Raw genomic sequence first — 15,657 nt, forward strand, 5'->3', positions numbered from 1 at the left:
TATGCAAGATCAAGAGTTCAATGCTATGGTTTTATGCAATTTTATACTCTCTGTTGTTTGATTATTTGTGATTAATTTACTTTTGTGTTCAATTTTAAGTAGGAAAATAGTGTTTATCGTTTTCTGCAAGTTTTGGTTTATTGGAAGTAGTGTAAACTCAATTCACTTAAGTTTTCACAACTCCGTTCACATAAACTTCTACAAACTTGATTTACATAAACATACACAAACTCAATCTACATAAAATTTGAGTTCATAAATGTTCGTAAACTTTAATTTAATGTAGGCATCCGTGAACTATATTCACTTCAATTTACAGACGAAGAAAAAAATAAAAAAGGCACAATTTAATGTCAGAAACCCTAGAAGTTCACTATCATACGTAATAGAGTTATACTAGAATATTAATTGGATTATTATGTTGTTAAAGTCATATTCAACCCTTTTTTTCAATTATAAAAAAAAAAAATCAAATTGAGTACAGAGAGAGAGAGACTCAAATCTATTAAAATGTATAACATTAGTACTACTAAGGATTATGACACCAATCCTAATTTATTATACTCATGAACATATGCTTGCTTATTGCTTATACATTGTTTTTGCTTATACATGATAAGTTGAACTTATTTATTTTTATGCAAACACGCTGAGCTTATTTAAAGGACACGTTGTGTCTTGACTTAATTTATGGAATATTGAGCAAGTTGTTTTATATCCATTGGATGGGTCGTCCCTGGAGCAGAAGAACTATCATACGATGTTAATGCAGTGAGAAAGTTCACAGCTGATGTGGGATGAAATCCATCATAAAAAACGTAAACATTTCTATTGGGGCATGGAGTTGAATCAGGAACGCAAATCCCATCTGACCTCACTGGACAACAAGGAGCACTTATATTCGTAAAACCTGAAATACAAAATATCATAGTTGCATAATTAATTGATTATAAAAATCTATATCATACATTATCAATTGTTTCATTACACCCTTCGATCCTAAGAGAAAGTTTTGTCAACAAAAATTGATGTATCTAATTCAAAAATTGGATCAAATAGTACTATTAACTTTTGCTGATATAACTTTTTCTTATTTATAAGATAGTAATGAGTATTAATCTAGAATATGCAATGAAAATAATTGAAATGCTTACCAAGTGATTCGTCTATGGAGCCAGCAGTACTATTTACAAAGATAGATTTAGAATTTGGATATCGGATATTTAATTGATCCACTAGAGATCTAAGTTTGAGACTAAATATTAATGATGCTGCATTCTGCTCTTCAACACATGATCCATCTGTCCCTCGAGTAGCAATTGAATGTGGAGTGCAACCTATAAGGCCAATTCCAACATGCACGAGTTTTCTTGCCCCAAAATCATACAAAGACTGTCCACAAAAAAATGCCATTCAAATCATTGTTGAAAAAAAATAATCATGTTACCCTATTACATTTTCAAACTTCACTCTCAGATTCTCATGCATTATACAAATGTTGTGGACGGTTTCTTGTTGAAGGACTAATTACATGAATGCTTCTTCAATGTCGGTCAAACAGTAAAAAATGTGGTCAAACATTCAAAAAGTGCATGAAACGGACCAACCTTGCTGACCGAGAAACCGGGGTATATTTTGAATATATAATCCGAAATCATTATCAGAATAGTTCAAATTATATAATCTGAAATGTGTTAAGACTGTGTAAAAACTTGTGTTATGGAGGGTTTGACACATTTCAGATTATATAGTTCGAATAAGACAAATACATGATTTTCTTATGGTTCACATTGCATCAATAATTTTTGTGGTCCATGACAAATATAATTTTTTTTTTGAGGGAAAATATAAAATTTTATAAATTGGTGTGTTTGGTTCATTTGCATACCATACCACAAAACCATGAACATTTATCCAAATGATATGATCGATAAGTTAATTTAGTTTACTACAACAGAGGTAAACCTAATATATTTAGGATCCATGATGATGTCACACTTATCCAATTTTTTTTTTTAAAGAAAGCCCCTTTACAAAACATAAAATTCTGATAATGCAATTTTCTGACATATTTTTGCTTTATCTTTTTTTTTTAAAATAGTAAAATTGATTTTTTTTTACGAGGAATCAACATATTTTTACTTTTGTTATGATGTGTGCGTGTTTCTTTTTTCTCGCACACTCATGATTTTTTTTATTTCTCTAATATATAAAAAGTCTCATTATTAAGTTTGTTTTAGAGCTTAAAATGTATTGGACCGACTTTGTCTAGTAGACTCCACCCCAATGATATTGTCCACCTCTGTTAGGTACTATATTATGTATATAATTTTAAATTTAGTAATATATTTAATGATACATGTCATTTTTTCTTATAATAAAAAGTTTATGCGAGTTAGACTCCGAAGGCTCATCAGATAAGGATAAGCCTCAAGGTTTAAAGGGTGGTTAGAAAAGTATCTACATATCAACCATAAAATTGGTAGCGGAAGTTGAACCCACGGTATTAAGAGCGAATCAATTCTTTAGCAACTGATGCAATTTAGCAATGATACACATCATTTTATGATTTTGCATCTAAAGTAATAATATAATGAACTAACACGTTTATATTTCTCTAACTGAATTATATTTAGTATACATGCAAATAACAAACACGTATATAAAAAGTTGAAAGATATATACCTTTATATAAGAAGAATACTGGCTAATAAGAACTTCAGCATATTGCTCGGTGTTATAGATGCGACTTGTTGGGTAAAATTGGGGCAAGTAGTAGTTGTTTATGTAATCGTTGCTGCCAATATTCACATAATACAAGCACTTATTTAGATAATTTATGGCATTTCGCAAACCTCTAAGTTTGATAACAATTCTGGCAAAGATGATTTTATGGTGTAATATTTGTAATCCCAAAGCGACATTAGCACCCTGCAAATATTGCATATATAGCACTATTTAGTCGCATTTACTATCACTAAAAATATGAATATATATAATATTTTTGAGGGAAATGAGTATATATAAAGTTGCCCGTGCTTGAGGAAGAATGGTTTTACGGTGTTAGGGAGAGGAAACAAGATTTTCATAAAAGTAGTAAAAAATAGAATGGGGTGAGAAAGATGGACACATGAGTTATTTAAGTCACCTTTTAATCTCAGACAATTATTTTGATCTAATAATTGTAAAATACACACACAATACCATATGTTTGGCGGTCTCCGAGCGGATTCCAGATGCACCAGATGCATAGTTTACACCACGAAGTATGTCGTCCGAGTCACTAATGTTTGCATATGGTGGGATGAATTTTGCAAATCCAAGCATTTCACCTACAACGGTAAAATGTTAGCTTATGTGAGTTCAACAAAACAAAAAGAATTAAGAAAAATACACACATTTGATGACATTAAGGGAACCAAATCCTCTCAATCCACTTTTATCTCAATTTTTCTCAATAATAAACCCTAGCCATTATATTAAATCTAAGTTTATATATATCAAAAACCATTTATTAAATGAAATACATCGGAACAAAACATCGTGTTATAGAGAGTTCCCACACGCAAAAAACTCATAATCATTAATGCCTCAAACACGTACATATGCCATGTCGTTTTTATCCCCGTGCTACCTATGTCTTCCGCATTCATTTTTGCTTCCACTTTTTTATTATTGATTTACAAAACTTACGTGAGAACGAAATGACAGTACAAGAATGCAAACCATGTAGATATTTGAGAAGGTATTTTATAAACTAACCTATAAAAATGACACTATGATGCAATTTGATTGAATGTATTTATTTTATATATATATATATATATATATATATATATATATATATATATATATATATAAAATATCCATCAATCTCTAAATAAAGCCCTTTTTAATTATTGTTTTTCCAAAAGGCCCCTTTACAAAATATAAAATGCCGATAATCCAGTTTTCAGACATATTTTTGTTAATCTTTTAGAATTCGTGATTTCATTTTATTTCTCTTACGTAAAAAGTCTCACATTTAAATTCAATGTAGACATCAAAAATGTGTTGGACCGATCTCGATTTTGAGAGATTGATATTCAAGGCCTCAATGTAGATATAGTTATTTACAGGGGTTGCATTTTCCTGAAGTAGTAAATTAATTAGGGTCTAGTTATACTTTATTTTTTACAAGTGGGTATAGTTGTACTTATAAGTTTACCAAAAGTATACTGCTACGATTCTGACCAACAATTTGAAAGGTCAAAATATTAGGCAATTTAGGGCATGTTCGTTATAGTTTCTTTTCGGAATATCAATTCTTTTAGATAATAACTATTATTTTAAAAAAAAATGTTTGTTGCACATATTTTTAAAAAATGACATTATTTCAAAAATAAATAAATAAAAAAATGACATATTCTACTATTTGTTTAAAGAAAAATATCTAAATTAACTTATTTTTTTCAGGGAAAAATATCTAAATTATTGACAATAAAAAACATTGTAACTTTAACACGTGATCACACCGTTGCAAGCAGTAAGTTTTCTATATAATAATTAGGCTAAAATATGGTATTGGTCCCTGCAAAATAGGCCAGTTTTGGTTTTAGTCCCTGCAAATTTTTTTTATAGTTTTTGGTCCCTGCAAAAATAGACCAGTTTTGGTTTTAGTCCCTGCAATTTTTTTTTATAGTTTTTGGTCCCTGCAAAAAATTTTGTTTTTGGAAATAGTCCCTGACCCCAGTTATGTGATGATTTGTCACTTTTATAAATTAAAAAATAATTATTGTATCTGTTTTATTATTATTTTTTAATTAAAAAATAATTATTGTTATATAAATTATAAAAAATAATATTCTTTTTATTAAGTAAACACATATGCCACATATGCACAAAAGTGACAAATCATCACATAATTGGGGTCAGGGACTATTTCCAAAAACAAAAATTTTTGCAGGGACCAAAAACTATAAAAAAAAATTTGCAGGGACTAAAACCAAAACTGGCCTATTTTTGCAAGGACCAAAAACTATAAAAAAAATTTGCAGGGACTAAAACCAAAACTGACCTATTTTTGCAGGGACCAAAATAAAAAAATTTGCAGGGACTAAAACCAAAACTGGCCCATTTTGCAGGGACCAATACCATATTTTAGCCTAATAATTATTAAGGGTAAATCTAATACGGATCTTTTAAAAATGGTCAAAAGGTGGACTCTTATCATTTTCAATGAAAAATAAATTGATAATAATAAAAAACAGGAGAACAGATATAATATTTTATTTCGATTTACTAAAAATAAGAAAATTCATATTTGGACCGGATCCATATTAGACGCCTCTAATAATATGAAAGATGTATAATTAAAACAACAAAGGCAATTTAAAATCTTGATATTGAACATACGATTAAAATCTCTAAAAGTACAAAAATAGATAGATTGTGATTATAATTGGTTTTAATAGTGCAGATAATAACATTACCAATTATGTCAATTGATGTTTTTCCATTCGTAAATCTTCCTGTTTCACCGGTTGGAAAGTCGATGCCATATGGCTTGTAATTAGATTTTGCATTGGTTAGAAGATTGTTGTTGTTTCCATTGTCCGACAAGGAGTCTCCAAATATAAACATGCAAGACACTTGAGGTGTTTGTGTTTGTCCGTGGACACAATGTTGCATGTAGCATGCAACCAAGAGAAAAAGATGCAAAACTAACCATATTTTAGTCTCACAAGCCATTTCTCTAAGAATAAAAATAATTATGCTATATATAATGAGAATGTATTATGATATAGTATATTTAAATGAGAAGTACGTAAATCATAAGATGGTTCATATGTATATATAGGGTATTCGTCACAAAATTGTCAAAAATAAGTATTAATGAAGGATATATCAATGACTGACGGGTTTGGCAAGTTTATATAATTTCTTAACTAATAAACACTAAAAAAAGTCCACAATTGTTTTCAATTTTGCACGTTTCGTAGACTCTTGAAAAAATAGTTTTGCACGTATGCTCATGGAATCTTTGAAAGAATTCTGGAAATTTGAAATTAATAAGTTACAATATTGCACGTGGTGAATTTGCTGTGAGTTATTTTAAATGGTGTGTCAAGATATATCCTTTTTAAGTACGAGTGGAAATAGACTAGATTGATCGGAACCTACGGCAAAAGTTATGGTGCATAAGCCATAACTTATGCACCATGCATAAGTTAATCACAACCATCAGATCAGGGACACGTGTTATAATCTTGTGCTTCAGATCTTTCCCATTGTTTTGCATCACAACCACTCCCTCTTCTCTCACACTGTACAGAACAAAAAAAACAAATGAACAAAAGAGATGAACCTTCATCTTCAATCTTTTTCTGGCACGGTGGCCGGCCACCCTAGGGTGGCGGCGCTAAGCTTCCAGCGATGCTCCCCGTTCAGTCGCTAACTGTCACTACCTCTTCCTCCCATCGCGTGACATCTATTAACAATGTCAAAATCATTGGATCGCCGATATACGACAACAGAGTTCTCTTTGTTTACGGAATCGATAGATTCTTGGATTTGGATCCTAGATTTCAGTACACTGGTCCTAATCAGAAACCTAATTCAAATTCCAATTCATCGTTTGAACAGGCACTGAAACCTAATTATCCTAGATTTGGATTTGGATCCTAGACCATCGTTGGCTCTTTCTTCGCGACGTGGTGCCTTGCAAGTTTATCTGGAACGACGTGGTGCAGAATAATACAGTGCAAGATAATGATAGTGTAGTTGTGGATCCTAATGTTTTCTCAGATGGAGATCGGAATCTTTTTGATCCTGGTGAATTTTGAAGTTAATTTCTGTAAGTTAGCTACACAGAACCAGTTAATTTCCCAATGTCATTTCAAGTGAAACTTTTAGTAATTTTCATAAGGCTTTAAACTTCACAATCTGATTATGAATCAGTGTCGATTTGGATTTACAATCTGAGTGTAATTGGGAAAGATGCATGTCTAATTCATGCGACTTGTTTAATTGACTGGAAAAGAAGTTAAACTAATAATGTTTTATGGAAGTTGGAACAAGTACTGGAAACCAGCAATTTGCATCTAACTTGACCAACGTTCTCTCTCTCTCTCTCTCTCTCTCTCTCTCTCTCTCTCTCTCTCTCTCTCTCTCTCTCTCTCTCTCTGTTTGCTTTTTTTAATTAATTCTTTTTTGAATCCGGATTTGATGAATTATTGAGAATGTTGTGATGAATTGTGTTGTTTATGATCAATCCGGTTCGGATCTGGTGTTAGCATTACTCACGGAAACCATTTTCACTGCAAAATGATTTTGGAGTCTAACTCACGGAAACCATTTTCAATGCAAGTACAACTCACGGAAACCATTTTCACTGCAAAATGGTTTTGGAGTACAACTCACAGAAACCATTCCCACAGCAAAATGGTTTTGAAACCAACTCACAGAAACCATAGCCATAGCAAAACCATTAGACAATTATTTTGGTTTCTCATAGAAGACTATCAAAACCATTAAACCATAATTATGGTTTCAGTAATAATTTCAGTGTATAACATCTTAATCATTATTCAAAACCATCTAACAATAATAATTTCATTAAAAACCATTACACAATTATCTTGGTTTCACATACATGATTATCAAAATCATTAAACCATAATTATGGTTTCAGTAATAATTTCAGTGTATAACATGTTAAACAACGTTCCAGTAAAGAAACTCATAATTCATACTCATTTCTCTCTCTAACTCATAAAAAGCTTATTCAAAACAGCTTATTTTGTGCAAAATAGCTGTTTTGCACAAATAAGTTGTTTTGTATAAATAAGTTGTTTTGGATAAGCTGTTTTGCACAAATAAGCTATTTTGTATAAATAAGTTGTTTCGAATAAGCTGTATTGTATAAATAAGCTGTTTTGAATAAGCTGTTTTGCACAAATAAGCTGTTTTGTATAAATAAGTTGTTTTGAATAAGCTGTTTTGCACAAATAAGCTATTTTGTATAAATAAGTTGTTTCGAATATTGCATAAATATGTTGTTTTGCATAAATAAGTTGTTTTGAATAAGTTGTTTTTTAAAATGAAATCGAAATAAGCTGTTTTGTATAAATAAGCTGTTTTGAATAAGCTGTTTTGCACAAATAAGCTGTTTTGTATAAATAAGTTGTTTTGAATAAGCTGTTTTGCACAAATAAGATATTTTGTATAAATAAGTTGTTTCGAATAAGCTGTTTTGCATAAATAAGTTGTTTTGAATAAGTTGTTTTGCATAAATATGTTGTTTTGCATAAATAAGTTGTTTTGAATAAGTTGTTTTTTAAAATGAAATCGGAATAAGTTGTTTTGTATAAATAAGCTGTTTTGCACAAATAAGCTGTTTTGTATAAATAAGTTGTTTTGAATAAGTTGTTTTGCACAAATAAGCTATTTTGTATAAATAAGTTGTTTCGAATAAGCTGTTTTGCATAAATAAGCTGTTTTGAATAAGTTGTTTTGCATAAATATGTTGTTTTGAATAAGTTGTTTTTCAAAATGAAACCAAAATAAGTTGTTTTGTATAGATAAGCTGTTTTGAATAAGTTGTTTTGAACAAATAAGTTGTTTTGCATAAATAAGCTGTTTTGAATAAACGGTTTTAAAAAAGTGATACTAATAAGTTGGGTGTAGAAAGCGGTTTTAAAAAATTATAATATGGGGCTTTATTAGGCCCACAAATAAATAGATTTTATAGTGGGCTTGGCCCCAAATAATTTTTTTCACTTGGGGTGTAGAAAGCAATTATGTTGGATGTAGAAAGCAATTATGCATGGTGCATAACTTATGCACCATAATCACACCCGGAACCTGCCCTAGCATACGCTAAGACAAATAAGTTTTTATTTTTAAATGAAGAATAATTCAACTTTTTCAGAAGTCTGTTTAACTAAAAAAAGATTATACTACAAGTCAGGGCCGTTCTTTGGGGAGTGCAAAGAGCTCAACCGATCTGGGCCTCCTAAAGTGATGAGCCTCAAGAAAAAAATTATTGCTCAATATCCCCACCCCCACTCAAAAAAGAAAAATAAACATGTTTCATGTTTCAATTTCTAAGTAAAAAATCATGTTCCATGTTTCTATTTCTAAGTTAAAAAACACGTCTTTAGTAAAAATAATTGCTAATTTTGAATTTGGTGGCTAATAATCATTATACGAGTGTTATTTTCAATTTAAATAGAAGATTAATCTTTTAAAAAATTTGTGGTTTTTTTTATTAGGGACCTATTTTTACTATAGAGCCGAGCCTCCAGTTTCATAGGGACGGCCCTGCTACAAGTAAATGCGAGGAATATTTTTTATTACTATTATTTGTATTTTGTATCACATGTACATTTGTATGTATGATACGTTGGCAATTGAACAAGTAGAGTCAGTAAAAAAAAAGGCTGAGGAAACCTTGAAGGCGACATTTATAGGAAGGTCTAATTTCTTAAATCCAAAGTATCAAGTTTTTGTTGAGTATTAAAATTTAAAGTCACCATGAAAAAGACTCTTCAATTCATATGATATATGGCTGGCCTCTCTACATGTATATCAGTCTGAAGTTATTTGGATCCGCGTCATTGAAATAGATGATGATTAGCCTGTATAATAGAATTGACGTGCATTTGGTTGATAATAATTAGATATATAATATTCTGTATATATTAAAATTGATTTTTTTTATAATAGTGACTAAAATATTTTTTAAAAAAAAATAGTGACTAGAGGTTGTATTTTTTTATTTTTTTGAGGTCGACTTTGGATTTTTCTATTTTTAGAATCAGCCTTATTTCTATTGACATGCAGGGTTTACAATTTATTTTTGTTTGACTTGTTATTTCTGCTTTTGTTGAAGTAACTAATTTATTCTAAATGTTTTTATGTCGAACCAAATTCTTTTGTAACTTTACTTCATTATGTTACTCGAGGTAAATGATGTCACAAAACTTTACCTACTTAATGTTTAAAGGTGCATTGAATTTTCGGAAGGTATTTATAAAATTAGGTGAAAAACGTGTTAAATTCCTAACTTTTCTTATGAGGATTGGAAAAATTCAAATACTTTTATTAATTTCCTAACTTTTCTTATGATATTACTTTTGACATTCATTCCCTAAAAAAATAATTTTGACATTCGTAAATGGAAACCTTTATTTAATCCCAACGAGAGCGAGAACCAAATATTATAGACGGTTGAGTCTCATTTCAATCATCATACGATCACCTATAAATGTTTTAGTTGTTAAGTTTGGTTGAGTGTCATGGACCAACCGATAAACTCAGTGGAACAAAGAGAATTCTATCTTCAAATTATGTAAATTCAGTATAACAAAGATAATTCTCTCGTCAAGTTATACAAAACTCATGTGTAATCGATGTTTTAATCTTTCAAAACTAAGGGAATACAATAAACAGAGATATTTCGGTTTGAATTGACCCAAAAGTTCTCTTCTAAAGACGCCATAATTAAATCCAAATTTCAAATTTTAATAAAAGAAAATTATTCTAATTCCAAATTAAATTTAAAATCAAATCAATATTAACAAATTAATTATAGACTAATCATAATTCAATTTTAAATTAAAAATATAATATTTAAAATAAAGACAACATTAATAAATAATAAAATTGCGTCCAGTACTTCAAGCTTATTTCTTAAAAAAATACTTCAAGTTTACGTTGTTTCATAATGAATCCCGATTGTGGTAATTCAATCATGAAATATAAAAGTATAGGTATTTTTCTTATTTTTTCAATGTCATAGATCAGATAACTACAACATCAACATGGAAAAATTACACAATGACTCACTTTTTTCTCTTGGGTCCCAAAGGGAGAAGATTCTCTCTCGGAAGGAAATCTTCACCCCTTTGGGTACTGGATCCTCTCCGGTGACAGGAGGATCTAGCGTAATCCTAACCATTGAATAATAAATACACAGGAACAATTAAATGTTAAAATTAAGAGAGATAATATATTTAATGGTTTGAATACATTTAATTGCTTCTATGCATTTATTATTCAATGATTAGAATTACACTGCACCCTCTAATCACCGGAGAGGATCGAGTTCCACTCCAAAGGAACTTCACAAAAACCACAATTACTCAGAGATAAATGCTCCACAACCAAAATCGTAAACTCCAAAACACAATCCAGGAACTACTGGGCAATCTTGAGAAACCAGAAAACTAAAACGGCACATGACCAGAACACTCGCAAAAAGGGTGCAACCATCTAGGAAGGACCTTCACCATTGATCTCACCTGCCAAGCCAAAATATGCCAAAACCAATTTAAATAAACCAGAATGTCAGAAGTACACCCCCAGCAGCTAAAATATTTGAGCTTGTTTATACTAATGGATTAAGGGCTTCATTGAACTTTTTAAAATAGACTCTTATGATACGATCTGTAATGGGATCTTAGATTATATCATTATTGATTCTTAAAATTTTCACTCGAATATCATTAAAAATATAGTAATTAAAATAAAAGACAATATTAATAAATAATAAAATTGGGTCAAATTGCCACTTGTGTTTTTCTCAATGGATTACTACTGAGTAGCTTGATTTAATCTTGTTTGTACTAATGGATTTTTTGGTGGTGCCATCATGTATAATCTTACAACACTCATGTGATTAAAGAAGGTGAAGCCGTGAAGGTGATCGATGGTCAATCAAACTGTCCAATGTCATTGCGGAGCCATACATCCATAAGACTACATTGTAGGTCCAATGAAAAGTTGAAAAAGTCAACGGTGTTAGAGATGTATCAGCCCAACAATGTCATTGAGACAGCTATATATAACCAATTCACATCTTTGTGGAAATGAACTTGTTAAATTTAAACATGTCATGTTATTATATAGAAGAACTTCACATATGCCATGCTTCTATACTAGCAATGTGGGACTAAAAGAATATGTTTTTTTTTTTAAGGAACTAAAAGACTATGTTTATACTCTCACTTTCACACCTTACTGCATCTTTGTGGAAATGCACTTGGCAGGGCCGGCCAAAAACTTAGAGGGGGCCTAAAACTTGGAAAAAACGAAAAAAAAACTTGTACCTACGGCCAAAATCCGTCACTAAATGTCCTTTTTCCGTAGGTAAAAGTCTAAAAGACAGCAATTTTGCTGTCAATTATGCATTATCCATAGGTAAATGCCTATTTGTCTGTGGGTAAAAGTCTTTAGATTTTTTTCAGTTATTTTTAAATGAAAAATTGTCAAGATTATAACGGGGCCTCCGAATTGTCGGGGACGGCCCTGGCACTTGGTGTTCTATGATCGAATTGTACTGTGGCTCCTAGTATTTCAAAGAATTGATGTCTGTCCACCATCCTTAAAAGATTAATAAGATCAAATAATTAAGATTATGTTCAGACAACTACCTATCTCTATATTCCTTGCTGCATTCTTCAAAGTGGATAAAGCCACTTTTCCTCTAAGGGAACAAAATGTATGTCAAATGTATTAAATTTAAACATCTAGATAACAAAGGATCAAAATGTCTAACGTTAAATTTTGTCAAATGATATAAAAGGTCATTCATATAGTAGAGGTGTCCCTGTGGATTAATGCCCTTATTTTCCAATGTAGTAGATTTTTTTTTTAAGGAAGTAGATTCGTATTTATCGACCTGAAATTACAAGTGACATATGAATACTTAAATTGATACACAATCGGATCACTCGTATATCATTAAAAAAATTAGTGATTAACATAAAAACAACATTAATAAATAATAAAATTGTGTCCAATGCTTCAAGCTTGTTTACCTAAAAAAAAAAATTCACGCTTACTTTTTTTTTCATGATAGATGCCGGTCAGTCTTATTCATGATATTTTACGGGTCTTAGATAAAGCGTGAGAAAAGAACTTCACTACATAAGGATATTACATACGTCATAAATTTTGGGTGCTTTCTTTTTCCACTTTATTAACTTCTCGCGCCATGTGGATTTTATATTCCAAACAACTAAAACACCCTCCAAAGCACGTTAAAACACCCTCCAAAGCACGTTAAAACACCCTATATTTTTCGTACATTATAATTGGAATAAGATGCGCAGGAAGAGACATCATCCTATTATTATATTATTAATTAAAAAAAATATCAAAAATAAAGGAGGGGGGGAGGGGTATGATCTTGCATTATCAAATTAATATTCGCAATCATCATTTCAATCAATCTAAGAAAATTGTCATTAATATCTTGATATAATAATTTTTCTTTGGATACTCTAAAGGTTAGAAACACATTTCACAACTTAAAATATTATATGTAAAACTTATCTCGAGCGCTCTCTTTCATTATTTCTTCTTGCAAGTTTTCATCAATTGTCTGATTTTTATTCAATCTTTGTCTCAATTCATTCCAAATATTCATATTAGTTATCATTATTCCATGTATTTAATACTAAGGCATGCTTGATTTTCTTCGGCACTAGTTTCATGCTGTCCGAGACTTTTGCCTATATGCTTCCAATCACTTAAGCCCCACTTACTAGCAAACTCAAGTTACTAGAAGTAGAAGATTTAAACAATTTACTATAATAAGAACATACTTTGTGAACATATTTGCAATAAATTAACCATTTTCAGTCACTAATCTCACCATTGCATAATTTTCTTGAATAATTTTCATATGAGAAATTTCCTTTTCAACTAGAATATCCTTTGATTTGTTATTAAGATTCTCCAAATTTCTTGAATCATAAACATCAAAATGAGAAATTTCTTGTTCATAATCATGACCAAAATTTTCAATATTAGATACATTTGGCACATTATTAGGAACATGCACAATGTGTGCCCAAAAATATTTAATATGGGGGTTTATATAGCAATCCTTGTTTTATAGAAGGATATATATATATATATATATATATATATATATATATATATATATATATATATATATATATTAAATTGCATCAAGTCGTCCCAAACATTAACATACTTCAACCTAACCCTTCACCCTGTTTTATTTAGGGTAAAATATGCTTTTCGTCCCTGTAATTATAGGCCATTTGAATTTTCGTCCCTGAGCTTACTAATCCTCCCATTTCGTCCCTGTAAAAGTTAATCACTTGAAATTTCGTCCCTCGCCCCTTTTAATCACTGCCACGTCAGCAAATTACCAAAATAGCATGGGAAATGACGAAAATACCCCTGACTTATTTTTTTTTTCCTTAAAAAAAATTTCAAAATTTTGAAAATTCTTTTTTTAAATTAAAAAAATCTGAAAAAATAATTAAAAATCATAAAAAATTTCGGAAAAAAAATGTTAAAATTAAAACTGAAAAAACTGAAATTTTTCGGAGAAAAAATCGTAAAAAAAAATTCGGGAAAAAACTGGGAAAAAAATTTTTGTCAAAATTATTTTTTTAAATTAAAATATCTGAAAAAATAATTAAAAAACATAAAAAATTTCGGAAAAAAAATGTTAAAATTAAAACTGAAATTTTTCGGAGAAAAAATCGTAAAAAAAAATCTGGGAAAAAGCTGGAAAAAAAATTTTGAAGGAAAAAAAACAAAAAAAAATAAGTCAGGGGTATTTTCGTCATTTCCCATTCCATTTTGGTAATTTACTGACGTGGCAGTGATTAAAAGGGGCGAGGGACGAAATTTCAAGTGATTAACTTTTACAGGGACGAAATGGGAGGATTAGTAAGCTCAGGGACGAAAATTCAAATGGCCTATAATTACAGGGACGAAAAGCATATTTTACCCTTTTATTTATAACACGACAGTTAATGATTGGGCCCCTCTTGATACGCCTAGCTATATATCCCTCTACAAACAAGGCATACTATATACACCCCCAATACAAAAATTGGGCCCCTACAAACTTGGGCCCTAGGTCGTTGCACCTCCAGCATATGCACAGGGTCGGGTCTGACGCCGATTGTGGTAATTAAATCATTAAATAAAAAATGTGTATCCTTTTCTTAATTATCCCATGTCGCAAAGATCACCTCAATCAAACAATTACAACTTAATGGATTTCCACTAAATAGCTTGATTTGCGCTTGTTTGTACTAACGGATTAAGGGGTTCACTGAACCTCTTCGAGTAAACTCTTATGACATGTTCTATAATGAGATAATATATACATCCTTATGGATTCTTAAATAATTCAATTAGACCATCCACAATGGTGGATGCTTAACTTATTTAGCACAGGGCCGGCCTTACGCGTAGGCCAGAGGTGAGACGGCCTAGGGCCCATGCCGTTAGAGGGCCCTAAATAAAATTTAATTGAGGGGGCGTATCTAGAAATATTTGATTTATGGGGGGTTCATATAGCAAAAAGCCCCAGAATATTGATATGATGAAGGGAGGGGCTAAAATCTGTTAATGTTTTAGGCCCTTTAGATCAATTTGCTATATATACTCTTGTATAACACAAAAATTTCTATATGCACCCTCCCTATAAAAAAATTTATTTTTCTTAATAATGTGCCTAACAAATATTAAAAATATTGGTGATATTTATTATCCAAGAAATTGAAATAATTTTCATAACAAAACAAATTATATTTTAGTTGAAAATGAGACTACAAAATTAATCTTAATCTTGTTTATCTAAGGTTCAAAAAAAAAAAATTATATCAATATCGTAATGTC

General features: G+C 30.5%; 1 protein-coding gene across 1 annotated transcript; it reads right to left on the minus strand.

The window, feature by feature from the left end:
- Window positions 1–503: 503 nt before the first annotated feature.
- LOC146944216 (GDSL esterase/lipase At1g29670-like) lies at window positions 504–5,808 on the minus strand. The gene is made up of 5 exons (XM_085742625.1): window positions 5,472–5,808; window positions 3,205–3,332; window positions 2,686–2,931; window positions 1,155–1,392; window positions 504–910 (listed from the first exon to the last, which is right to left on the minus strand). The coding sequence occupies exons 1-5, from the start codon at window positions 5,728–5,730 to the stop codon at window positions 684–686; spliced, it is 1,098 nt and encodes a 365-aa protein (XP_085598751.1). The 5' UTR covers window positions 5,731–5,808; the 3' UTR covers window positions 504–683.
- Window positions 5,809–15,657: the final 9,849 nt, after the last annotated feature.

The sequence above is a fragment of the Medicago sativa genome, chromosome 2, assembly GCF_051527215.1.
Source record: "Medicago sativa cultivar Bolivia chromosome 2, Bolivia_mono, whole genome shotgun sequence".
Lineage (NCBI taxonomy): Eukaryota > Viridiplantae > Streptophyta > Magnoliopsida > Fabales > Fabaceae > Medicago > Medicago sativa.